Here is a 27764-nt window from a genome sequence, read left to right on the forward strand (position 1 = left end):
TAGTCTCTGAATCGATCCTGACCAAAAGTGTTGCTCTTACCCTGTCCTTCTCAAACTCCACCACCTCGGTCTCCCACTCAAGGGAGTCGGTGTCAATGGCTGAGTCGTGAGAGCTGTGAGCCATGAGCTGACAGAAACGGGCCTCCTTCTCCAACTGCCCCTCCATTTTCTCCCTTTATGAAACAACACAGTCATAGGTCAGCCAGTCGTGAATGAAAACAGACATCAGCTATATTTTTCTTGTGTTTGAAATGAATGCAAGTTTGTATTTTTTGGTTTTTGTGGAAATTTGTTTCTGCTTCGTGGTTTAGAAAATCATACACATCCTTATTAATCCTAAAATCATCTTTCTGAGGGATTCCTTGAGGGTATCTGTGACCTTAAAACACCAAATTGCAAACAGTACTTTGACTAGTTTCTGTTATTCACACTACAGGCAGCAGAGGGAGCTTTTGCATTCCATATGGACACAGGCAGAAACTTGTTTTTTCAGGATTACATTTTTAATCTTGGCATGTGCAAATGCCGCCAGACAAATGAGTGAGCCCTTTCATGTCACAATATTACAGCTTACACCCAAACACACGCAGAGCATAACAGCAGTCACATAAACTTGGGAGAGGAATTGCAACATTGCTCTGTACTCGCTTACACGAAGGATGATTTTACTTGGGTTGTTGAGTTAATTAGCTTTTCCAACATTTTCCCCCATTTTAAATGTTTACAAGAACAAAAACAACTAACTTCATCTCTTTGAGCTCTCGCAAAGAGTCGTTCTTCTGCTTCCTCATGTCATCCAGATTCCGCAGCGCATCTGCTAGATCGCTGACCGCCCTGTCTCGCTCCCGACGCAGGTTGTCGCACAGTGTCCTGTCGAATGCAGAAAAGGGTGACCGTGCATCATCTGCTAAGCCTTCAAAACAACTGGTAGGTCTCAGCGGACAAACCTGATGCTTTCCCTCTCCGCCACGATTTTGTCCCGCTCTTGGAAGGCCCAGTCCCGTCGACATTTGGCCACCTCGGTCTCCTGCATGGCCTCCTTCAGCTCCTGGGACATAGCCTCATACTGTTTCCTCAGCATCTCAATCTCCTTGTTGGCCCGCTCCATGTCGAGTGTGGCTGAGTCTTGTTTCTGCATGGGTGCATTTCATTAGATGGCCATGTGTCATATTCCTTGTTGACTTCTTATATTTGATGTAAACAAGCATTGGTGATGATATTTGGTACAGTCTGAGCAATCCCATGAGGTCCAATAATAGAGCTGTAGCAAAATGTAGATTAGAGATTTTCAATTGACTCTGTCAAATACAATTAGCTGTAGGTTATATGTTTTGTAGCCAGTGACATTTAACATAAACAAACAAAAAATTTCAATTTATAATAATACTAGCATGCTATAAGTCTTACTGTATTTTTGTGTTGTGTCTTACTCTCTTGTGCAAACTAGTTAATTCTAAGTGTAAAGTTCAAATGCAACCAAGAAAGGGGATCTAGTGGGGTGACAGTAGTGCACCCTAAATCGGCTTAACAGTCAGTGCAGTGATATACTAATGTGATCCTCAGCCTGACCAATAAGCTCTTTAGAATACATCTAACCTTTGACTTTGATACTCATGTGTGGCAGCAGAGGGCCTGCTCACCTGTCGGGCCTGGTAGTACTCCCGAAGGAGCTGATCCCTTTGAATGATGGCCTCGGTCCTCTCCTTGCGGGCCACGTCACGCTCCTCCCGGACCATCTCGATGTCCTTGCAGGCCTGGCTCAGCTCTTTCTGGGCCTCGGCTTTGTCCTTCACCTCGTGGCAGTACTTCTCCAGCAGCTCGTTCCTTTCGCAGATGGCCCTGTCACGGTCCACCAGCGACGAGTTCAACTCCTGCAAAGGGGAATGAGGAAAAGTAAAGCATTTTAACTCTGAGTCATTGACGGCCTGAGCCAATGAATCTCGCTGGCGGGCGTCCAATATTTACAGAAACATTCTTCATAGAGGAGGAAGAGTGAAACTATTTTTTATCTGGCCTGCATTCTACCAGATGGGAAGGTAATGTTTCATTATCTTCCTTTAACAAACTCACTGATGCGCACTTGGGTCAGGAACTGAAAAGGTACAAATTTGTTTTTTCAGATAACAAAAAACTCAACCTAAGACTGATTATAATATATGTATTAATACATTAATTTCAGGGATAGAATTTAGCATGATGTTATTCTAAAATATTAGATATCTGTAACCCTAATACACACGACATATCCTCACTACCCTAGTTGCGTACCTGTCTGAGCGCTTCCAACTCCTCGCTGGCCACGACTCTTTCCGAGGAGGTGTTTTTCAGCCGGGCTTCGGCTGCTTCCAGTTCTGTCTGCAGCTTGTCCAGCTCCTTGATGACCTGGTCGCGCTCGCTCATGATGAGGCGATACTCGTTGAAGACAGAGTCACGTTCCTCCTTGTATTTGTCGCAGTCCTTGGCTGACTTCAGCTGCAAGTTCTTGTAGCGAGTCACCTCCGACTGCAACCGCTCCATCTCGCGCTGGAGCTCCTTATGTTGAGCAGATGACTTATTCAGTTCCTGTTGCACAGAATCAAACCTGGGAGGACGAAATTGTGGATATGTAGTTTATATACTGTAGATGTGCAAAACAACACAACAAGAAAGCAGACATAACATGAACCAAAATATTCTTAACTAATCAATACTGAGGAATTATGTCTTGTGTTTTCCAAGGCCAAACAACAATAACTGGATTGCCAGCATTTTCTCTACATTAGCTTGCATTAACACAGTGCCGAGGGCAGAGTATAATCACAAAGTACTGGGATGCTTCCCCTTGGCAGGCTTCCCGCTCAAAAAGCCCAACAGTTGGCCAATCAGATGGTGCTTTGGGAAGAAGGCCTTGAAGATAAGCGCTTGTTTGAAATAGACTATGAACATAACTGTACACAAGTAATACTTTCACCTCCTCATAGAGGTGGAGTACTGCTGCTGGTAGTGCATTGCCGAGTCACGCTGTATGAGCAGCGCGTCCATCTGCTTCTGCAGTCGCCGGTTCTCCTCCTCAGCCTGCTCTAGGCGGCTCAGGTCCGTGTTGTGCGTGGCTACCTTCTCGCCGTAGCGCTTGCTGAGGGCGTCATATTCCTTCTTCACACTCTCCAGCTTTTCCATGGCCGTGTCGTACAGTTTGTTCAGCACCTCCGAGGAGCCTTTTTCTCGCATGACCTTCCATGTATGACAAAAAAAAAAAGTCGCATGACTCATTTTGAACATAGTGGACGCTCCTAATTGAATACTGTAAAGCTTCAGTCAGAGTTTTAGGTATGTGTTGTGTAACTTTTTACATGACATTCTTATACTGTAGCTTCTTCTTTTCCTTGTGCTGTAACTAAAACAGCTGATGCTTACGCAAGTAATAACATATTAACACAGCTAAAATGTTCCTTTAAATTTTCGTGGACACGGAAAGATTTTATAATGGTAACAGTTCCGTCCAAATATAAAATGATCTCAATTTGAAGATACTATTTTATTGCATTCAAACGCAGGCATGCTATTCTCTGAGTCAGCAGCAGGTGGCATTACAAAGCAAGCATTGATATATATGCTTTTACAACCACAATAAATCTCAACATTCATGGTTACAGTGTGCAGTTTAGGAGAAGTATTATACATTATTTAGACACGGCAATGCACATGACTGGGGCAGCAAATGAGTAAAATCAAAGGGCTTACAATATTAACAGTAGCGTTTGTCCTTGTATGCACATTACTCATTCTAGTGAATGTTTCATTATGGTAGATTCTTGCTGATAACGCCTGCTGGATTCCTGTGAGAGCGGCATTGGCCGGGGGGCTGTGTTAACCTTGTCTACGCAGCATATATCCTCATCTTGTAGCTAGATGCTTTGGGTCAGTGTGGCCAAGCCAAAGCCATTTTTTCTCTTTTGCACATGCCCTTTTGTAGAGATGCTCTGTATACATTTCCCCTTCGGCTTAGCTTACAGCGTGCACTTAGACACTGTACTATCCCCATAGGTGCACTGTGCCGAAGTCCTATATGAGTCAGAGTGCACTTTGTTAGCCAGAGTGCAGCCAAAGTCACTTATTCAATGTACAGTAGATTCAAACACAGTGCTGGACAATTCACCTTACCAGTTGATCTCACTTCAATTCTAATGTGTCACCAGGAAATGTTTTAAGGAACATTTTAACATTCTTAACTGCCATACAATATATGGAGATGAAGGCAAAATGAAACTAAAATACAGTAAAACTACTCATCCTTCAAAGATGGATTTGAATCTCAGCTCTGGCCTTCAGTTTGCACAACATCTACGGCTTACTCCCACATTCCAAAAACATGTTGGGTTCATTAACAATTGGAAATTAACTCTAAATTGAAAACCTACAGAAGCAAGGGGTGAACATGCAATTTCCATGCAGGAACGCCGTGGCCGAGATTCCACACCCGGATCTCACAACTGTGAGACAGATGTGCTAAATAATCACTACTTTCACCGTGCTGAATTCTTGAGGAATATTGTTCCAAAAGTTTTTATTGAACTACGTTTTTAAAGCATCTCTCAGTCTTAAGTGTAAAGGGTTCTGTAGTGCTGATGGCCGTACCTGTTGCTGCTGCAGTCGGAGGTCAGACAACTCCTTCTGGTCTTGACCGTGTAGCCGCTGGAGCTCCTCGCAACTCTGTTTGAGGTGATTGTGCTCTCGGACCAGCTGAGCGTTTTCCCTCCGCAGCGTCTCCATCTCCTCCTTGAGCTGCGTCTGTTCGCCCAGGACGCGGCTGTGCAGCATGCTGTATGAAGAGCAAGTAGACAAAGGGGGTAAACTCATGCAGAAGTGTTCGGGAATGTCAAGTGACATGTCAAAGGTAACCACAAAGCTATGTAATTTGATTTATGGCCACTATACACTGTATTGAGGTTTTATATGGGGCATTTTCACCTGGTTTAGTCATTCAGGTTCATTGTAATCACAATACAAGGCTCCATGTAAACCTGGCAAATGATAAATATGTAATGTAGCAGCAAAAGAGATTTAGCACGAGGCCTACTCACTGGTAGAAGTCGGCCTCTTTGACAGCCTCCTCGCACCTCTTCAGTGTTTTGGTGTGCTGGTTCTGGAGAGACTGCAGATCTGCCATGGCCCTCATGCACTGGCTTTTTAAGCGCTCATAGTCATGGCCAGCTTTGGAATTTGGCCTTAAAAGAGAGACGTGACAAGAAAAGGAGTCGAAACTCAGAATAGTGGAGACAAAACCCGACCTGGGCGCAAGGACAGTAAAGAAAGGGTTGAGATTCCACCCATAGGAGAGATCGGCAACATTCTTAAAGGATAGAAAAAGGTACTGATTATAAATATTTTGATAATCGTAGCATTGACCAGTTATTTCCAATCGAACGCAATGGCCAATAGTTTTGCAAAACTGCGTGAAACAAACCAAATATTTTTATTTATTTTTTAAAGACAAAAATGTAACAACTGAGGCAGGCTGAGCAAACAAAAAGACACCGTCTACACGCAGAGTACCTCTAATAGTGAAAAGAGTTCATCTGAGACACTGTTTGCAGGGTTATGTAGGTGCTACTGTTTTGGTTAGCAACAGAGTACAAATAGGCTCAGCAATCAACTCTAATGCCTGAACAACAGCGTCTATTTCGGGGAGGCATTTAGTTGTTAAGTGCTTGCAAGTACAGTAATTTCTGGATTATAAACCGCTACTTTTTTCACTTGCATTCGTCCCTGAGGCTAATCAAAAGTTGTGGCTTATCCATCAGATCACAAGGGGCACACTATAAAGGAAGCGCAAGAGCGTCATGCAGAGCAAAGCACACCAAGTGAGCCTAAATACAGTAGGAGAGACAGAACGAGAGCGAGACAATTTGTGCCCTCATTATGGAAAAGAAAGTAGCGGGAACCCTTATATAACGGTGCGGTAAAACACATGCGGCTTACAGTTGGGTGCGGCTTATATGAGTAACAAACTCGAGTATTCCCCAAATTTAGCTAGCGCGGCTTATGGTCAGGTGCGCCTTATAGTCCAGAAATTACTGTAGGTAAATAGTATCCATTAGAGTTGGACAGACTGTGAGGAAATGCTGTATATTGTCTTTCAAACTGGAAAAGCGCAATAATGAGAACAGCGCATTTATGGATACAGTTAGGCCGGGTACACACAAGGATTTTTCAAATCTGCATAATTTCTTATCTTTATGTGTGGTGTCTGCCTACCACCGGAAGACAGCTGTCATATCTTTGTTATATTTACTGCCACTTCCTTGTTCGTCAATCAGAGTGCTTTGTTCATTGGCTACATTCACTTCACGTCACAGTCCATGGGTTGGAATAGTAGGCTTTCCCCACACACAAGAAGATTTTTGGTCATAAATATAAAACACGTTCAATATTTAAGATAGTCGGCACCAACTTGGTTTGAACACTATTACAAATCTACCCTTAACACACTTCAAACATAATGATAACCTTATAGGACAATCTTATAGGAGATACAATTGTTGGGTGTTTGATGTCCTTAGACTGGAGGGGGCCTGATTTGGGCCCCTTCCAGACTTTATGTGTGTATCTGGCCTTAGGAAGAACCGCTTGGCATGCGCCAGGGGCTTTGTACCTGCAGTCATCGAATGTGGTGCCAGGCGATGCTAGGGCCAGACGCTTGCGAAGCTCGTCCCTCTCCCTGGTCACCTGGCGAAGCTGGAACAGGAAGGTGTCCAGGTGGTCGCCGGGCGGCCGGTTGTCATTGATGGCAGGGGGAGGGGAGGACGCCTCGCCGTTAACAGGCGAACCTGTGACAGCGAGCAAGTTGGCAACGTCATAGTCAGAGAAAGGCACAGCACAGTTCAAATGACACCTAATTAGTGGAATTATACACACCTTTATAAGTCTTTAAATGCTCTTTAATCAAATCATTATTTTAGTAAAAAAAATTCTTTCCTAGACTTAAAAGTTTTAATGTTCAAACTGTGCATTATGTTTCAGTGGCTTACAATATCAATTATGTATTTTAGCTGTCCCTGATGAACACTTATGCCTACTACAGTACGCTGTTGCATTGGTAATTACGATGGTACTTAGCGCAAAATGTTTTGAGAACCGTTTGAGTACCCATTGCTGACCGCAGGGTGGATTTTCTTGTAGGGGTTTGTCTAAGTACAAGCCGTAAAATGTAATCAAAATGGTTGCTTCAAAGCAAAATGGCTGACTTCTTATCCCAAGTCAGTTGTAGGGCTTTTGAGACATTTTCCTGTGTACAGTTATGATGGATGTCAACCCAATTTTATGTTTCTGTGACGATGCTGTTGGGGGCCAATTTTTTTCAAACTTTCCACTACAAGACGATGCTACAGATTTAGATTGGGAGGAGTGGTCACATTGGAGAGAGAACCTTAAAGTACACAGGTTTGGATAAAAACTTTTCCCCAAAAAAAAGCATATTAATTTCTCAGTAGAATAACAAACATCTTCACATTTCCTGATGCTAGCCGTTATAATTGATACTATCAGAAAGACAGTACAGCATTTTTATGTCTCAGTGACTATGTGGTTTTGAAAGAGCTGAATATTTGATTCCACCATTGCACTGGAAAAGACTAATGACATTTCCAGTGAGTTATTTTCAACTTGAACAATGGAAGACCAGTGTAATTCCAACATAATCCTCTAGGGTGGTTTGAGTGCCAGTGTGCTGTAAATCCAGAGAGATGTATCTCGTAATTACAAGATGTGTAATCTGTGACGGGGATGCTAAAAGGGAAGAGATATTTGGATTTGATGAGTTTATTTGTTTTTTTAGTCTGGTTTCAGAGAGCATTCCTTTGGTTCTACTTAACATAAGGCTTACTACAAGTACAAACTTTGAATACTTCGCCAAAAAGACAAGTAAATGTGTCACCAAGCAGTCACCGCTGTACAAAAAAAACGCATCCATGGCACAGAGACTTGGGGCAGGAAATTTGAGGATTATGTTCATCTTTGACTCAACATTTTGGCCCTTCTGGAAGTTTATGTAACACAGCTGAGTCATTTGGACCTTCATCAAAAGCAACGAAAACAAGCACAGCAGTGATCACTTAAAGAAAGGGGAGAACATAGCAAGGGGTTTTCAGCCCTTCAATGTAGAGTGGAAAAATCCTCTCTTCTTGAACCCTCAAGCTAATTTATTATGCATCCCATAAATCATGATTAGCTCATTTAAGAACAATTGCAAAAATTCTGAAAATATTGCTATTGCAATGTTTTTTTTAATGACTGTGTTTTTTCCTAATTTAACAAAAGTCTTGCCTCAGTACCACAAGTACCAAGTTCTCAAAATATGACCATATTATGATGGGAAAATGTTTGTGAACCATTACGTACCAACACTGCTGAGGGAGCTGCTGCTCTCTGAGTCGGACGGCATGGTGGAGAGAACGCTGTATGTGGAACCTGCCAACACAAAACACATTTCCGACATAAATCTCTCGCAGCATGGTACTGAACTGACTTCCTCTTATGGATCGGACCCGGCTACAGCCATCTTGCCTCCGCAGGTGTACGACACAATCAGTCAGTCGCGGGGTTAGGCTCGGGATAATACCGACGTCGACGTTCCTCCTTAGCAAACTCCACATTAACGCCCCAGACTGCTGTCATCATTAAACCGCCTTTCCCCTCACTTTGCACTCTGCCTGGCTTTGATGTATAGTCTCTGTATGTTTCTGCTACACTGGCACAATGTCACAGCTCAAATGGGATTTTCTCTTTTCATGTCAGGAGTGTGAGCATGCACACACGCACGCACGCACACGCACACACAGAACAGGGAGAGAGAAGGATAATTCTTCATCTCAATGGCTCTACATATCGTTAAGATGGGGGAATATTTTTGCACAGGCGACCGCAATGCACAGAGGTGATGTGCAGATGTTTGTTACGCTGCAGAATGTCTGCTCTAAAGGGCAACAGCAACCTTCCAGCAACATGAGCAGTCCAAAGATGAAGCTCAGATTTGTGCATTTTGCAGAAAGAACCATACTTCACTCAACACACTGAACATTTTTGTTTAGGATTTACATCCTCACATCATTACCTTACATCCAAGTTTTAGCCTCACTGGACTATTAGCAGATATGAGCTGCACGAATGGCCATCTATTAACAGAGTATGCAAAAAGTAGTAAAACATACCCTTTTTAGTTAATTACGCAGCTACTAGTGGGCAAGTCATCTTATTTAGGACTCTCTTTAATCTTAATTTACACACTCCAATTCACCACATTCATCAATCCATCCATTTTCTCCCTGGGCTTGACCTCATTAAGGTCGCAGGTGAGCTGGAGCCTGGAGCTGGAGAAGTACATAGAAGGTCAAAAGGAGCTGCACTGTGTCTTTGTCTATCTACAGAAACCCTATGGAAGGGTACAAATTGTGTGAGGAAGGCTGGAATGGCAGAGAAGTATGTTGGAATAGTGCCGGATATTTATGAGGGTGGCAGAACAGTAGTGAGGTGTGCTATATGTATGACAGAGGAGTTTAAGGTGGAGGAGGGACAGCATCAGGGATTATTTCTAAGACCCTTCATCTTTCAGATGAGGTTAGACTGGAATACCCATGGACCATGAGGTTTGCAGATGACATTGTGATATGCAATGAAAGCAGGGAGAAGGTGGAGGAAGACTTTAGAAAGGTTGAGGTGTTCTCTGGAAAAGGAGAGGATGAGGCTAGAATGTGTTGCCCTTTATCATTTCTTTTTAGTCAGAGTACTACATATACTCATAAAATGGAGCCGTACATTCTAGTTGCTTTAGATTTCTGTACAGATGCTTTAAAACCGGCAGTTTAAAAATAATGTTTAAAAAACTGAGATAATCAAGATCAGACAATATGAAAAAATTCTTGGGATTTTTCTTTTTTTTTGCGAAATTACCTAACCTGTATTACGCATGCACATTGTGTACTGGCAATTTTGTTGACTAGTATCCGATTAATCCATTTTATAATCAATACGACATGCTATTTTAAAAATATTTGATAGCTATTTATATTTCCATTACTTCCTATGAGAAACATTTATCTTAAATCCAAACAAGAGGGATCAGCCTGCTGTATCACTTTATGTGCGACCTTGTATTTTATATGCTACACCCCTAGTGTTAGTCTCTGCTCTAAAAAAAAAAAGTTCAAACAATGTTCATCTTCACCCCTTTTTTCTACACTCAATTAAAAAGTGCTGTGCTTCCTCCTGCAGCAAGAATCTGAACCCCGCTCCTTACAGTGAACGAAACCCTTGTGAATCCATCATAGCTCGTAAGGAGAAAGTGCCAGTAAATCACAAAAGGAAAACAGATCTGCTGGTGCGTGCCAGCCTCCTCTAAATGGGCCTCAACAATAAACGGTCAGTGGCGCTGAAAATCTTTTTCACAAGCTAACGGCACGAACATCAATACAAATGCAGGGTTTAAATTTTAAAAAAATAACATAGCGTGTGCTATATTTACTCTGCCACACAAGTTCCTGTGAAGAGGGTTTAAGAGATGGCTGTCTTTGTAAGCAGCAGGCAACAGATTGATGCCAACTGTTCCCCATCTCCATCTCGGTCTTTGCCTCCCCACTGGGTTTTTAGTTGCGCTTTGGCTCCAGCCCTTCCATGTGTGACAAGGCCAAGCCTAATTAAGTGTGAGCAAGAGCGAGACTGAGCCACTCCATCTTAGACCCTGTAGACAGAGGAGATGCCGGGCGGGGGTGGCAAGAAGGCAAACCAGGAGATGGCGTGGAGGAGAGGCAAGCGGATGAAAGGAAGATAGTCGGGCCACAAAAAAAAGAGATAAAGGGTGCTTGGAAGAAAAGGGGAAACCCAAGTAAGAGTTAGATAGGTGGGATAAAAAAAAAAAAGAGCACATCGGAAACGAAAGGCTTTTAATCTTTTTTGATCATCCGTGATGCTGAACACGTTTGGTGTTGAGAGCTTTTCCACCAGCCAATGAAGCAGACTTCACGCTGTGCATTATTACGTCGCCACAAAAATAAAACCTCAAAACTCATTTGCATGGTTGCGAGAGCTGACTTCTTGAACCCACTATCAGGTTGAGCAGGTCTCACTCTAAACAGACGTAAGACACGACGAGGCTTTAGCACAACTCAGCTGCAGGGTAAGTCCTTTTCAAATCCTACACAATGTCACTTAAGGCTGATGGTAAAAAGCCTGAAATGTTGCTTCTTGAATGCATTTTTTGTTGTTATTTGAAAGGCACTCAGATGAATTAAAATTGCCACTAATCCCAATGACAGAGGATACTTGCCAGCTGACTCACAAACAGTAAATACACAGTAGAGAGTAAACCCTTTTGCAGTTACACCAGCAGCTTTATTTATATAGCTCATTACAGCGAAAATCAAAAATAGTTATTAGTTTCAAATGTGTGGCATTTGCATGAATCCCACCGCTGCCACCAATGTAGCATGCCGCGTATATGGCATGTATAAACAACGGACAAAAATACTCATGAACATTTACCCTTTTGAAGCAAACCTGCTGGCCTTGTTTATTTAACACAATTCTCAGTGAACACCCCGGCACGACTTATCATACGTCATCACTGTGCGACCATTCACTTTTAACGCTTCACTCTTCGCATGCGGCCACTTGGTTTTATCATCTAAACCTCCCACTGAACTATGAAAATGAATATGAAAATTCAGTACGAGTGTGGACTCCATTTCATTGGTCCACTGTAACATGTTTGGTAAATGTTATCGGTCGGATGTGATGAGATCTGTAAATCTATTTGCGGCATGAAGCTCATTGGTAAAAATCCATAAATTAACTGCATCATGTTTAAAGTCGCAGAGTTCAAAGCATGGGGAACAGTAGAGGTTTATAGTCTGGAAATTAATCATTAAGCTAGTTTTAGAAATATTTTTAATTTAGCATTTTTTAAAACTTCTGATGTTATCCTGTTTTGATGCCAATTTCGTACCGAGAAATGTGATCCAGATTGGTTGTGCCGTATAGAGGAGGTCTTTCATGGATGTAAACCTGAGATAACTTCATGTTGATCTTCTTCATTAAGACTGTGCCTCAGTTTTGCCTCAGCTGCTTTGAGAAGTGATGAAGCAGCCAATTCTGATTCATAGATCAATAGATTACTACGCCCATCTGTGCTTTCTATATCCAGCATAACACTCCCACAAATGGGAGGATTACAGGCCAATCCTCAGGATTTGGCCACACGGACAAAATGAGCACATTTGGATGAGAACCGCAAGCTTAGAAGCAATTAGCTCGAATGTCATATACGAGACAGCTTCCTGGAGGTCCGTGGGTTAGCGGCATTAGCTGCTGTCCGACATGCATTCAATCATGGATAGTAATTAGCACCATCAGCAAAAAGTGTGGCTGATAATTTGTAAACTTGATGTCCGTGTCAATAAAGCATCAGGGCAGGTCCGACAGAATGAGGGGGGAAAAGCAATAAAAAGGACAAATAAAGAACACATCCAGTTGAATTCTGATTTTGACAGATTCCATTAGTGACCATTAAATATGGTGAAGGTCTTTGGTAAGACAGCGAAAGTGAGAAACGTAGCCGCGGAGGACTTGAGGCAGTGTTAACACTGGCCTGTTGCTATGATCTAAATAGGTCATGGGAGGACTCGCCTCTACCTTCAGGGTCTCACTACCCCCACTCGCTTGCTTCGCCGCCTTCTCTCCAGATCAAGTGATGTGCTCGGCGACCGACGCTCGCTTCAGATGAATAGATTAGGTGTTCAGGCACATAAGGCAAGGTGACACATGTTGCCATGGTGAGGCTGGATGAGGAGAGGAAGAGGCGACTAGGCAAGAGGGCTGAAATAGAGCGTACAGGGAGAGAGGCTTGGCGGGCCTTATCAAACAAAGATGCAAAGTCTGGTTTCAACGGAGACTGAATTATTAAACAGTTCCAGAAAATTCCCAGGATTGCCAACTGACAAAAAAAAAAGAAGAAGATAAAAACGCTAAGATTAGAATCTTGATAGAACGCGGCCGATGCCTGAAACCTCCTTGCTGATAAGCCTTGTACATAACTTATAATTAGCCAGGGATCACATGGTCAAGAAGCAACATTGCAAAAATACAGTCTATTTTTTTTATTAGTCAGCTCCTTACTGTAAAAAACAGCAACCAAAAAAAACACACAAACCAAGAGGCGAGTACAAGTATTTTTGTTCCCTTTTGCACATTTGGCTTTACTGCCTTTAAACTGGAGAAGCGTGCGATAATATCAGCACAAAAAATCATGGCCTGCCATGACTCGCTAGTTTTATGTTTTGCTTAAGTGATACGGTGGGATGGCGTGTCAGTACAAAGCCAAAGACGAGCAAATTTACATCCCTGACCTCTAAATCCTGGCTATGGTGCAGTTTATGGAGCGTGGTAGCTATTGGACTGAGCAAGTGATTCATCTTACTCCAACCTCAACGATCAATGCGATACCAAAAAGCGGAGCACACCAATCAGGGATTGGCATTTTACTTAATTGAGTGCGTTTTTTCTCAATATTTCTCAATGGGATGGTAGAATCTTGCTCGAAATGCTCTGAACTCTTGTTTCCATATTACTGTTACACTAAGCAGAATAATGCTGCCTGTAGGGATTGCCATAATGAAGGTCCACAAGGAGGTCACGTTCTTCTTCTCCAGGCTATAAAATTGATACACTGCATGTTGCCTCAATTACTTCAAGACATAATTAAGTGCCCAAGAAATTAGAGACAGAATTGTGGGTGCTGAAAGTGGAAGTGCCACAGAAAGGGCCAAATTGAAGCATTTACTGTAAGTCATTTTTGTGTGTAATGTCTCTCATACTAAAAAAAAAAGAAGAAGAAAAAGTTAAGCTGTTAAATCTGCATGTGTGTGCTCAGCTTTAGCAATCTCCAACATGCCTCCCATTTTGTTCCACAATTCACTTTGAATCAACTGATAGTGAATTAAATTGAAAATGAGAGTAATCTGATTTTCTTTTTAGAATGATAAACAACAGCAATAGTGAGAATGTGTGTCTCTCATTATTCTAAAAATTCACAGTGTTTAAAAGTGGTGTTCGAAAGTCCCAGAAAAGATTTCCAAACGGTTGTAGTAGTCCGATGTCACAGACTAGTAACAGAAAACAAACTATGGTCTTTGTCACAGTCTTAACCTCAAAAGATAACCTTGGGCAAAATTATCAGTGAGACTCTAGATGAACTGCAGACAGCAGATCAGTTGAATAGAAACAATGTGGCAAGCAAATAACACCAGCATTGCAGTACCCACACAAAGACACAAAGACTTCTACTACTACAACCGATTTCAATGGTCATACTGATTACCGTTGGGTGATATAAACTACATGGCCAGCAGAGAGCCAGCGTGGGAATGTAACCAGAGACACCACATTAAAATCTCCACTAAACTGTGAACCCCAGAAAGATTTACCCATCAGGGATGCACTTCATCAGCGTTGTGTGAATGTGTTTCTATATACACACACCTTTATGTAACCAGATGAAAACCCATTGAGATTAAGATCTCTTTTACAAGGGTGACCTGGCCAATACATACAATAAATTTAAAAAATTTTTTACAAATGTATGATGTCTTAAAATAAAGTGCATACACGTTAATGGACAAATAACAAATACATAATACATAACATTATAACCCAGACGTGCTGTAATATTGGATTCTGACTATTATCAGGATTGTTTGTGCAGCATTTGCGGTTTGCACTATTAAGATAATTAAAGACGTGGCAACATTAATGCAATTATGAGTCAATTGCTTTCAACACAAAGCGGTCGATTAAATCTCGGGTGTTCAACTTCACTGTCTCATTGAAGCTGGCATGTTCTGCCTCTTATACAATGTGCGAAGCCAGCAAATACCTTGGTCTACTTCAAACTCCTCTCACACTGGTCCACGCAGGACACTGAGCTGGGGAAAAAGCTGTGCAAAATCCGCCTTGCGAGTGTGAAAGAAACTGTGAACTGTACTCCTTTGTCACTGTCTCTGGACCAATTTTTATTTATTTATCTTTATATAACGCGAGAGACCCGACCACACAACTCGCACATAATAATATCCACAGACAACCATAAGTTGCCTCCCCAAATAAAGACAGAGGAGCAGTAGTATAATAACTAGAGGAACAAATCAAACAAATTGCCTCTTGTGGGATAAATAAAGTTGTCTGAATCAATTTAGGAAAAAAAGATAGGCTAATTGTTAGCACATCTGGTAATTGGAGCGACAAACTCGTTTTTATTGTGGTGAATGACTTGGGAGACACGGTATACAAACACTCAACACCAGTTACTCCTTTATTGTATTTGTGTCCGGCAATAGCGCAAGCTACAGGTCACTTCGTAATTAGCTATTTATCCGTTTCACATCACAAAGACCAAGTCCATGCCTAACTTGGTGTTGACCACTTACATAAGGATTTGGGATTGGCTTTTACAATTGTCGCACAATATAGGATAATTGATTGGGGTTATCTTTTCGAGACGTCTGACGTGAAAATTGTGATTTGCCGACTTGGATTAGAAGGAGGGAATCAGGCTCATATTTTTTCACAATTATCAGTGTCTATGTACAGTATGTTCCCAGCTATTGGTGCAAGATCGACCATCAAACCCCAACCTGACCAAGAGTATAATAGTAGATCTGCTGGATCATTAAAAAAAAATTACCTCCTTGTCCTGTATCATGAGCTTCAAGCTTTTCTTTCAGACACCGACTCTTAAAGGATAACAACAACAAATCAATTTTTTTTTTTGCTTATAAACTGGTGTCTACAAATGCTGTCTATATGTCCTGGTCATTACTTTGACATTTTAGTGCATGTTTGTTGAAAGTTTAAATTTGGGGCAAAACCCGTATGTTCGGCGCCATCTTCAGATAACACACTGGGATAAACTAAATTTGGCTGTTTGTCCTCATTACACAAGACTATACATACTACGTCACTTGTTCCGTAGTCGCCCCCGTCACCTATCGGCTCATTCTCGTACACGCCTCCTTAAACGGCTTCTTAGCGAGTTTCTGTTGTCAATCACAGCCAGACCACGCCCAATTCTCTCCCCATTCGCAACCCAACGGTCCTCCAGGCAACACCTTCTTTGAGCGCCAATTTCAAATCTTAGTGAGGGGTGGAGCAAGAGTCTGACTTCCTGTTGAGTTATCCTTTAAGGAACTACTAAAATGTCATGTTTGACTTTTCTGTGTGTGTTTGCTTTACATGTTCTATCTGCTAAACTGTGCAAACAGGGTTAATTGCTCGGTCCAACTCCGTTCTTCCACTTCCAATACGACGGCCTTACTTCTGGTGGGTCAAACATTCTGGGCAACAAGCCAGAGTAGCTTCGCTGCTGGTGCAAAAAGGGCCGACCATCTGATTTCAGGAGTCCAATATGCTAAGCATAAACATAAGAGACGTCCAAACGTGATGACTCCATGAGCCGAGATTACTCCTCAGCACGCACAGTGCCTGAGTCACAGCTCCGTGTTCTTCGGGGCCCCTGGTCAAAACCCACCCACCTCTTTCACTATGTGGTTTGTCATGCTGTTTGCTCTTTGACGCACAAGATAAAAATTATCTTCCTCAAATAGAACCTAACAGTCATGAAGACAAAGTAAGGTCTTCGGCCCAGCTAACTTGTCGGAACAATTGAGCTGCACCAATGTTGAAATATACCCCTGAGAGCAATCCGGTCCGCTTTACTATCAGCAAGCCATTAAGAGTCTCCACGCTACAAAATAATGCCTTGCTCTGCGTAAAGGAGACATCACTTTTGTCCTGAACAGCTTGCCTGTGCCAAGGTCTGCGAGAACCAAAGGGTGAAAAATGTCTTCAAAGTGTTCGCCAAACCTGCTACAGCTCAAGTAGTCCAAATGGGAGCTGCCAGAGCTGCCTGCCTGAGTGGAAGAAACCCACAAATGGAATTTTGGACGATCTTTCCGACATTCCTTTCATCTTTAACTCATTCATTCCCAGCCATTTTCACTAAAACAATCCCCTTCACTCCCAGCTGTTTTACTGGATTTTGACTGATTTTGCAAGGCCCACAGAACATTGTGTTCTATTGCTATAAAAACATGAAACCTACCAAAATAAAGATTAAAGTCTCTTCTTTCTTCAGGAAAAAAAGTATTTCTATTCGTTTCCGTTTTGCAGCAATTAGCATTAGAATATAGCCAAGTTTCATCATTATTCACAAATCTATTTAGAATTCTGAGTAATTGAGGGTTTTTTCAACATGGTCCTGGTTCATTTCCAATGCTCTGCTGCCACCTGCTGGCCGTTTGTGTAATAACTACAATTTCTTCAACCGTTCTTTGCAGTCGAGAGGCTGCATCAAAAACTGAATGCTCGAGCATTAAAAAGCCCATAAAAACATATAAATAAGTCTTTGGACACTTAAAACATTTCATATTGAACATATTTATACATTTTTGGGAGCAAATGAGTTAATAACAAGGGCCAGTGTGTTGATTTAGATAGCCTTTACACAGCGTGCACAGATAATTAATTCCCTGTACTTTTGTACAGGTCACCCGTCTGAAGAGCTAGAAATATGCTGAGAAGAAATTAGTCGAGAAGCCTAAACTAAAGCTGTTAATGTTGTATTTAAATTTCTGAACAATATCACGGAATCAAATGGATCACCCCCAGAAAAGTCTATCCAACATTTCTAGCAAGTCATTTGACAATTTAAACATCTCAATGAGGTGATCTAAACTTGTTGCGAGCTCATGTTGACACATGGAACAATAACCAGGTTTACAAGATGCAACAGCGTCAAACTGAACTGAATTCATAAGTGCTATTGATAAACATCAAACCGTGCATTCAGGATGACAAGCATGACACAGTTAAAAAACAAAACATAATTGGAGAGGAAAACAAATTACTGCAATGTGCGAAGAATTAGAAGAGGCACCGTTACTGTACATTTAAATCTGGCGCTCTTGCTCCTAATTTTTGCTTTAGCCTTGTCCAGAATAAAAACAATAAGGGATCAAATGCTGTCATCTTATTTGCTGGTGATTACACTGTGCCTCACACTCAACCTGGAGCATCGCGTGACACAGGCAGACAAATGTGTGCAGGTGTTGGCTATACAAATTAAGGAGTTGAAGATTAAGCAGATGGAGACTGGAGAGCTGGCGACATGTGCCAAGAGTGTCAGAGGAAGCTGGACGCCCGTACTGCGGCAGAATGGGAAAGGACCGGCAGGATGGATGAATAGACAGAGTGGGAGGTAAGGTAAGGTAACGCAAGGTCAAAAAGCTGTTTATTTCCATGACATCAAAAGCCTAGTAAATATTTACATGCCAACATTTCCTCTACAATAACTAGAAAGCGTACAAATGTGTAAAATTTTAATTAAGGCCAGCTGTACTGTGCAGCTTTCAGGTTGTGGTTCATGCAAAGAGTGCATAAAAGGTGCTAGCAGATACAATTCACTAGTACATTATTTTCATACTTAAAAGATACACAAGAGACATGCTTAATAGGACCGCAGATTTAATTGCAACAATAACACTGAGACCCAGTGGACACACTGAGGTCAACCTCTTATTAGCCTGTTTTGCAGGCCTTGGTAGATTTATTGAACAGCATATCTGACAAGGACAGCCATGCTAGCCGAGGAGCTAATTACAACTTGTGTAAGGCTGCCAATAGGGGTGTTAGAAAAAAATCGATTCGGCAATATATCGCACGATTCTCGAATCGATTCGATATGCGGCCGAATCAATTTTTAAACATAATTTTTTTATGGGAATAGTCAACAAAACGTCTTACTTAGGGTTAGGATTCACACATTAAGCATGGAAGAATGTTATATTAATGGAACATTAAGCCTTAATATTTTATTTCAGTGCTGTTCAAACATGAAACAGACTGCAACCTGTTTGTTAAATGCAGTGGCTCAGTTCTAAACCTAAAATTTCTGATAAATAAATATATTTTCATATAAATCTTACAGTGTACATGTACAAGTTTACTGATTAGTATATTCAAAATTTGAGTTTGAATATTTTTTTTTTTGCAATAATCAATTTATAGATTTGCATCGGGATTAATCGATATCGAATCGTGACCTATGAATCGAATCGCCAGGTACTAGGCAATTCACACCCCTAGCTGCCACTAATAATTATTATTTTTGTCTGTTCAATCTTTACCCTTGTTCTTAAAAATGGCTACAGACAAGTAGACTATTCAAAAGGCGCAAAATTTGGCTTTGAAAAAAATTACTGATTAATAGACTACTGCTAGTTTTAAACACATGGTTCAAGTAACACAATTCTCCCCCCTCGTGCAGCTGCTGTGGAAATCCAATCTAAAACGGCAACCTGTGCTGCAGGTTGAGCAGAGATCTCACGGTGTGATAAAACACACATTGACTGTCTTATAGAAAACATGATGTGCTCTAATGCCATCAATCAAAGAAAAGGAGCAACTGCAGATGAACCGATGGCTTCCTCTTCACACCGGGAACGTGGGGAGGAGGAGGTAATTGCCAAGGAAGGGGCGGAAGCGAGGAGACGAGAGGTAGCGAGTTTGACTGGGTGCGTCATGGCGTGACAGCACACATGTATAAATGCACACACACAGAGGGGAAAAGTGAGGCCAGGTTCAGCCCATGGGAGATATTTCAAGTCAGCAGTCTTGACAAGAGCGTTAGGGCCATAATTCATTCTGTCTTTGTCACTGCTTTATGGAATGGGACAGAAACTGGGAAAGAAGACACACACACACATATACACATACATGCACACGCACACGCACACAGTGTCTATGTCCCGAGCTGCTGTACACAGCAAACTGCTGAGCAGCCACTTTGGGTCTGTCTGACAAAAGGCCTGTTGTCTCCCCTTCCTCTTTGTCTCAGCCTGCTCTTCTTCTGTCTCACTGGTGTGCTCCAAACAAAGTTGAAAAAGCAATGCATCCACTATCAAGTCCGTAAAAATAATTGAAATCTGAAGGATCAATTCATCACTGCATACTTGGAACGATAAACACATGTTTCATCTCAAACAAATGCCTCATTCATTTCCCACCATCCGAAATAACAGGTGGTGCCAGCCATTACCTTTCAAATATGATACCTGATATCACCAATGTGGATTACCAAACTAACACAGAGGACCCCCTCTGTGTTAGTTTGTAAATCAGTTTGGTTTATCAGTACATGTGGAATCTTATTATGTGTATATTACAACACTGATAGCATAATATAGAAAACTATTAACATCCTTTCTGTCATTCAATGAATTCATGTCAATGAATTATTGGAGGTGTTTACATGTTTTCAGATTCAGAAAATTGGAAAAAACAAAGGCAGGCTTGATGTCACTAATGAGCTGCATAGCTAATGGAAACACATGGATGCACGCAACACTGGAGCAATCACAGGTTTTAATGACACAGTCTACAAATAACCTAACATCATTAATTACTGTGCAGGCAGCTTGTTTACGACATGCGGTAAGATTCCACATTTGTGTGGATATTTTGGTGCTGCAGTATTAGTTACAGACAAATTTAAAAAGTTGCATAATAACAAAATCTTGAATGTGGGTGAACAACAGCAAATCTCAATTCATGGATTCTAACATGTAACGCTATCTAAGAGCTAATGAAACTAGCAACAATGTTACGGTAATCAAATGTTTAATGGCTATTTGAACACGAAATATTATTTTAATTAGATTAATCTGTCAATTTTGGGGGATTAGTTGTTAATCTTTTTTCTTTTTTAAAGAGTCAAATTCCCATCATTTCATTATACAAAAACACAATTAGTACAATACTTCAAATTGACAGTGTAGAAGATGAACCAACATTATGATTCAGTTGCTGGTTTGGTCTGTAACGTGCAGCATTCAGGAAAGGACACTGCACACAGGCTGCTGTCAAGTTGGCTGCAGCCTGCAATGTACGAGCTGTGGTTGATAATTTTTTCCTGACCGGCATTGATCGACATATGCCAATGAAAATCGGTGTCCGATCAATCACAGCACCACTACTGTAAATATTCACGAATGTAGTAACATCATCAATACTGCTTATCCTGCACAGTCACCAGGAGCTCAAGTTTAGCGCAGTCATTGTGTGATCTAGTATCAAAATGGTTGGCAGATCAAGGAGGGAAAAAGGACAAGAAATCAAGGACAAGGAAAGAATGCAAGAGGCAAATGGGCATCAGAAGGAGAGTGTGGACACCGCAACCTTCCCAGATGAATTTTGCTGCCCTCTGCTCGAAGTGTGTTTATATCACTGTCACATTGTGCGTGGCAGTATGTATGTGTGTGCAGCATGTGTGTGCAGCATGTGTGTGCAGCATGTGTGTGCAGCATGTGTGTGCAGCATGTGTGTGCAGCATGTGTGTGCAGCATGTGTGCGCACGGGTCCATCTTTAGGTCAGTCGTGAGCCAGGCTGCGTAATCAGCTTGCAGCTATTTGCATAAATATGAATCTGATTACATTTACTCGGCGGACGAGGACGTGCTGAATGACTCCAGTGGCTTGTGGTTTAATTAGAGAGTTTGTCAAGAAGGGGGGAAAGGACCCGAGACACACACAGTCCTCCTGTATTCTGACGCACGGCATGACGGGCTGAATAATGAATGACTTGTTTGTATGTTTGTCTCCAGTGAGCGAGTTAAGGCTTTGGCGAAGCCTAGCAATCAGAATTTAGAAAAGCTTTTAAACTGGAATGGCACTTGGGAGATGGGAAGAAGGCTTCCATCAAGGAAGAAGACACTTTCAGTTAATTTATGTAAAAGGAGGAAGGTTGTCAATTCTCAATTGACCAATCAATAATGTATTATTATAGAACTCGCTGACAATCACAATCCGTGACTCAATAGCTGTCCTGGGACGCATTTTGGGGTGCAGACCGCAAGTTTGTAGCATTTAATTCCACATCCATGGACAATTAATAAACCTAAAATTCCTGTTTCCGGTATGCAGTCAAAACAAATATGGTCACAGGACAAAACATGCACAGAGACTCGAACCCTATTCTCCTGACTGTGAGTCAAGCATGCTAACCACTAAATAGTAACCACATGCTGACCAACAAAAGATAAAGGCGCTGAAACATCTGCAGTAGAGTGAGCCGACGCCATCTTGTACAGCGCACACATGTGCGTGCATGCAGGCTCAGCTGGCAAAGACAGCCAGGCATCATGCGAGCTTGACGAGCAGGTCACTATCAGCGAGATTCATCACACACTCATTTACTCTCTGCGTCTCACACATCCCTCACGCCAAGCTGAAACGACGAACAGCGAAGCTCCGGAAAGGTTGCATTCCCATATACACCAGGAGTGCCCGGAGGCTTTGTCTTTGCTCTCTGCTTCTCAAGTGCACTTAAAAGGCGGTAATCGCATCAACCGAATCGCTACAGCAAAGATAATGAGAATAACATTCAAGAAAAAACACTCAACACTCGAGTCGGAACACGGGCGGCCAAGGAGAGCGCGACGGCAGAAGCAGAGGGCGTGATAATAGCGTGTCTTACAACGACAGTTTACTCCAGCCAGAGAGGAAAACACAGGGCTTAATCCGCTTTTGAATAACTACAGGCTGAGACGCACTATGAACACCCTCTCTCCTTATACATGGCGGGTCAACACACTCAAAGTACATTATTGCGCCTTTAGGGATACAATGATATGTCAAAAGGTTTTACTTTTATATTCTTTTTACCACCTTTGGGAAAGGGCTGGAAAAGTAATTACTGTACATTGAAATCTACATCGCAACGTAGAAGAGTAAAATAAATTACGATACCAAGCCTGCAGTTTTGGAAGGGAGGACTGCTTCATTTCAGTCAGTCAGTAGGCTTTATTTTTGTAAAAAAAATATGTATATTATAGTTTTTAGATAAGTTCAGTGCTTAACAAGTGCAGTCCACATGTTTACATATTTTATCATTGCTTCATGACACATTAAACATTAAATGTAAACATTGATGAATGTCTGACAGATGTTTCCAGCCTTGAACAAAGAAATCAACATTCGCTTAGCCTGGCAAGCCATACACAGAAGGTCGGCAAAATTTCATCGCCAACATCACCAGGTTAAAACATGTGGTGCTCTTCACCGATTGGTCTTTTTCACTGTTTAGTTAGATTTTCCCCGCCTCAGAAATGTACTTGATGGCGATTGTGTCCAGACTCACTTGCTAGTAGCGATGAGTCTGGTTTCCAGGCTAACATTCGCTACCTTCGTAAACGTTCACAAATGTGAGCCGTGGAATACGGGCTTCAGAAACACATTCATGCTACTAGTGTTGCTAACTTGCTAATGGCCAGCACTCACAGCAAGTCGCTCAACAAGAACAGTGGCTAACAGGTTGGCCAATTAAGAGTCAGCCAACTCTACACTCTTATTGGCTGACACCCATATCACTCACAAAGGCCAGGCTTCGCCTTTTAAAGCTATATAAACTCAACATCACAAACACTATAATAGAATGTGAAAATGGTGACTCCAACTGGACGAAAATAATACCTGCACATTATTGTGTTGAATAATGACAAATCGTTTTTTATTTGATGAATGGTAGAATGGGGCAATGCAGTGGACTATTCTAAAAATATTTGATAGCTGCCGCCTTACTCGAAATAGTAGCCAGTTTTGACAGCAACAATGCACTAATAGCTAGAGTCATGAGCAGCTACCACAGAGTCCTGAAATGACCCCTTTGGAACTACATTGTACCTTAAGGGACAGAAAATGTGTCTAGAAACGCCTACGAGTCAGATCACGGACAACATTGGCAGCTGCATTAAAAAATGAACAGTATTTCAGGATCAGCGTTAATCCGCAGCGGCAACAATCAATCTGAGAGGTATTACGGCTTGGAAAGGATTGGCAGCAGACCTAAACGTTTCAAACAAAGCTTCTCCTATACCAAAACCAATGGGGTGGGGAGTATCTACATCTCCTGCTTACATTTGGGTCTCTGGGCCCATTCTGCTTAGAGGCATGATGCTGGTTGTGAGTAATCCGGGGGCAAAACTAGACGAGAGCTCGCACATGGTTGCTTTGTCTGTGGCACGACTACAGTTGAAATATATTTTCATTAAAGCGTGGATTTATTGCGGCGCTGAAGGTAAATCTGGTTGACGCTCACCAGCGCACACTCATGCGGCCAATGCATGTGTGCGGGTCGACGTGGTACAGCGGTACGCCCGTTGTCATGGAAACAAGTCAGCCGACCTAATGCGCCATGACCGTGGCACGCCACCGACGGCAAACTTGATGCTGGTGTTGCTGAACTGATGCTGGGAATCACATTGCACACTGAGCGAATGTCGCTTGTCAGGCAAGAGTCCTTTCACATAATTCACAGGTACGGCCATTGGGAATATAATGCATACGTAAACCATTCAGTTTTATACTGTACATTACACAGGACATAATGCTACAGTACATATACACTTGCAGAGTACACCTTGCCAGGAAAGAATATTAAAATGTTGCAGAACACAGTACCTCTCCTAAGGTTTTATTAAGGTGAGTCCTGCTCAGAACAGTGACCTTGTGGTTGGTTTTCAGGTTGGAGTTCAAATCTTGCCTTTGACAAGTTTGAGCATTCAGTGGACCAAGCATGCATATATTTGAGACACTGGGAGAATGGCACACAGTGATTCCAACCCAAATATCTCAAGGCACCAGTGTACATACATCTCTATTGCCCTTGCATTTGGTTATTATAGTTATAAGGACAGGTACACACATGAAGACAATCCAGCTGTTTTTGTCCCAATTTTGTCCCTTCCCAACCAAGGACATCAAATGCTCGACTATTTTAAGTTGTACAAGACTGATCTATAACATTAATGGACTGAGGTGTGTTAAGAGTGGATTTGTCTCAATAATAGAGACCTAAACAGGTCGGGGCCGACAATCTTAAAATATCAAACGTGCTTAATATTTATGACCAATAATCGTGTATGTGGGAAACCTTTTGACTCCATGAACTGGTATATTACGTGAACAGCAGATGTGGGCAATCCATAAATAACAGATGCCTGTTTGTTGACGATTTATAAATGTCGGGAAAATATTAAATTGACAGAATAAACATTGCCGTAAAGCAAGTTGGTTTTCGTCCGTCAATGTAATTGTCAATCCGTCAATAACGGCAAACCCACAGAAACAATGACGCGGATGCCCACTTTGAATGCCGGAAACATTGACGGAGACACATTTCACTGGAGAATGTCGAATGACAGATTGATGATTACAATGCAATTTGGCTTGAAATACTGACGTACTGTCGATGACAGAAGGGTGCCCCAACTTTTGACAACTGACAGACGTTCAAAATTCATTGACACCCCCACCTGTGGTGAACAGAATGTAGCGAATCAAAGAAGCGGACAAGGACGCGGCATTGTCAAAAGTGGACTTCTCAGATGGCACACAAGTATTTTCCAAAGCAAGTATTTTCTTGCTGACATCGCCATCTTACAATAACACTCCCAACTCTGATCCTCTTATGAAAAAAATTGACAACCATCAGTGCAGTGCGTAGCCAGAAGTGTCTGTGTGATGATGATGATGATGATGATGATGATGCAAGAGCTCTACATCGGAGGACTGGTTTCTAGACACACACAGAATCACAATATTTGTGTGTGTGATGTTCTGTGTTGAGATTAAAAGAGCAGACCACACACACACACACACACACACACACAATGACCAAAACTGTTACAGGGGAGAAGTCAAAAATTCTTGACAATATGTACTATGTGACCCCTAATAGTCTAAACACAGCATTCTGATTAATAATGCGTTAGTGAAATATAAATTAAGCAGAAAAATCTACCAGTTTTTATCCATGTACTGTCTGCAGCTTAGAGGCTTGGGTAGCCATCGTAATGGCTAAGCTGTTTTCTGGGTTTGGTCATGTGACATTTGCAAACAGAGCCCTAATTTTCTTTTTGTGTGTGGGGTCTGTCACAGATTTTTTTTTTTTATTCTTTAAGGTGATGTGAAACATCATTGTGTGTGTAGCAGGCCTGACAGAAAACTTGTGGCAACCTTTGGTGGCCGACATAAAATGATGTGGACGGCCGAATATGACCCGGGGGCTTCACGTTTGACACCAGGAAGACTTCAAATTAGAAAATGGATGGATTGCAATTTTGCAAGTACATCATTCCCCCATGCTTTACTACAGTGCTGCTGTAGAAGACCACCCAGGTCACAGCCAACCAAAAGCCCCAAGACTGAGCACGCTTCCTACCGGTGTTGTGGTCCACGGGCCCGCCGCCGTTGTTACCCCCGAAGAGGGCAGCGTGGAGGTCGGGGTACGCCTTCTCCAGAGCCACGCACAGGTCCAGGAAATGGTCGCTCTCCTTGTTCGTTAGCATCTTCAGCAGCAGCTCCACTTTTTCCGCGCTGGACGAGCAGTTCTGGTCCAGCTCGAAGCGGTCGAGTTGGCTGAGGGCGCCCGAGACGACGAGCAGCTCGATGACTCGGTCGGCGTCCGTGATGGACTCCACTAAGTTCTGGTGGCACTGGTCAAGCAACTCTTTGTGCTTCGGCTCCATTGCTACGCGCGGTGGTAGTTGCCCCCCCACCACCACCGCCGCCGCCGCCGACCCTCCTCCTTAGCTTCTCCAAAGCTAACGCGGTGGAATATCCGTAAGCGATCAAAAGTACCGAGAGATTGTGGAACTTGAGTTAGTTCGCCGGAGCCGAAGCGGCATCTGGAGAGCACTGTTTATAGCATAGTAGTGGGAAAGGCACAAGGAGCCATATTGGTTGCCCGGGGCTATTGACTGCACTAAACAGCGATACATTGTCCCATCTTACTCGCGTGTGGCGATTCACGTCGTCTTCAGCCTCCTTTCCGAGTACCGACACATTTTTCCTCACCCTCTCTTTCTTCTCGAGAAGCATTCAACGCGCCCTCGGACGACTCAAAACGCTGGGGGAGGGAAAGGAAGAAAAAAAAGTCATGGAACTCCGCCGCTGAGCCTCTGCTCCACTGTATCCTCCGCCATGTCTGGGCAACTCAGCAGCTGCTGTCCGCTGTCAATCAACGCGCAGTCCAAAGCCCGTATATGGTTAAAGAGGCGGTGCTACACAAGACCACGCCAATTTCTTCAATGGGCGTGAACGTGACCTCACTTTACGTCGAAAATTGAATTTAAAAAATGACGATGGAGTAGCAGAAAAGAGAAAAAGTGCCATGCGTTTACTTCATATATATACAGTATTTAGTACTGATTTAACAAAACGATCTGAAGAACTGGTTAGATGCACATAATATAATAAAATAGCATTTGCAATAATAAAAAAAATATACTACATGTTTACAAATAATAATGATAATAATAAAAATTGTAATGCACTTCACATTTCAGGGAAATGTCAAAGTGCTACAGTTAAAAAAATTACAGTAAAATAGTTTTAGGTTTTAATATATAAATGTATATCAATTACTGTGTTTCACTTATTTACTGTTGATTTAATGGAACCATTTAAAACATGGCTAAGTAACCAAAAAAGCAGTAACTGAAAAATATATAACATGACGTTTACGAATGTATCTTAATTACAAAAATTAATATTAGTTTAATATCTATCTATCTATCTCATACTATTGATTCAGTGAAGACCGATTAAGTAGCACATAAGTAAATTACACAAGAATTGAATTAGCAATAATTAGAAACATGTAATGATAGTAAAAATAGAAATGTATA

The 27764-nt window shown here is 42.1% G+C and overlaps 1 protein-coding gene across 5 annotated transcripts in view; it reads right to left on the reverse strand.

The window, feature by feature from the left end:
- Positions 1-27084, reverse strand: part of LOC147164127 (disks large homolog 5-like) — a 51256-nt gene extending 24172 nt beyond the window's left edge. For all 5 annotated transcript variants that reach the window (XM_086092701.1, XM_086092699.1, XM_086092698.1 and 2 more), the window contains exons 1-11: positions 26297-27084; positions 8377-8445; positions 6632-6806; positions 5061-5204; positions 4615-4798; positions 2951-3210; positions 2269-2581; positions 1641-1871; positions 948-1132; positions 745-870; positions 41-173 (exon numbers count right to left, since the gene is read on the reverse strand). In XM_086092701.1, the coding sequence (XP_085948827.1) occupies positions 41-173; positions 745-870; positions 948-1132; positions 1641-1871; positions 2269-2581; positions 2951-3210; positions 4615-4798; positions 5061-5204; positions 6632-6806; positions 8377-8445; positions 26297-26603 (2127 nt within the window). In that variant the 5' untranslated portion in view covers positions 26604-27084. The remainder of the gene's footprint in view (positions 1-40; positions 174-744; positions 871-947; positions 1133-1640; positions 1872-2268; positions 2582-2950; positions 3211-4614; positions 4799-5060; positions 5205-6631; positions 6807-8376; positions 8446-26296) is intronic.
- Positions 27085-27764: the final 680 nt, after the last annotated feature.

Source organism: Leptonotus elevatus, chromosome 13 (genome assembly GCF_054856555.1).
Source record: "Leptonotus elevatus isolate MCC_2025b chromosome 13, RoL_Lele_1.0, whole genome shotgun sequence".
NCBI classification, from domain to species: domain Eukaryota; kingdom Metazoa; phylum Chordata; class Actinopteri; order Syngnathiformes; family Syngnathidae; genus Leptonotus; species Leptonotus elevatus.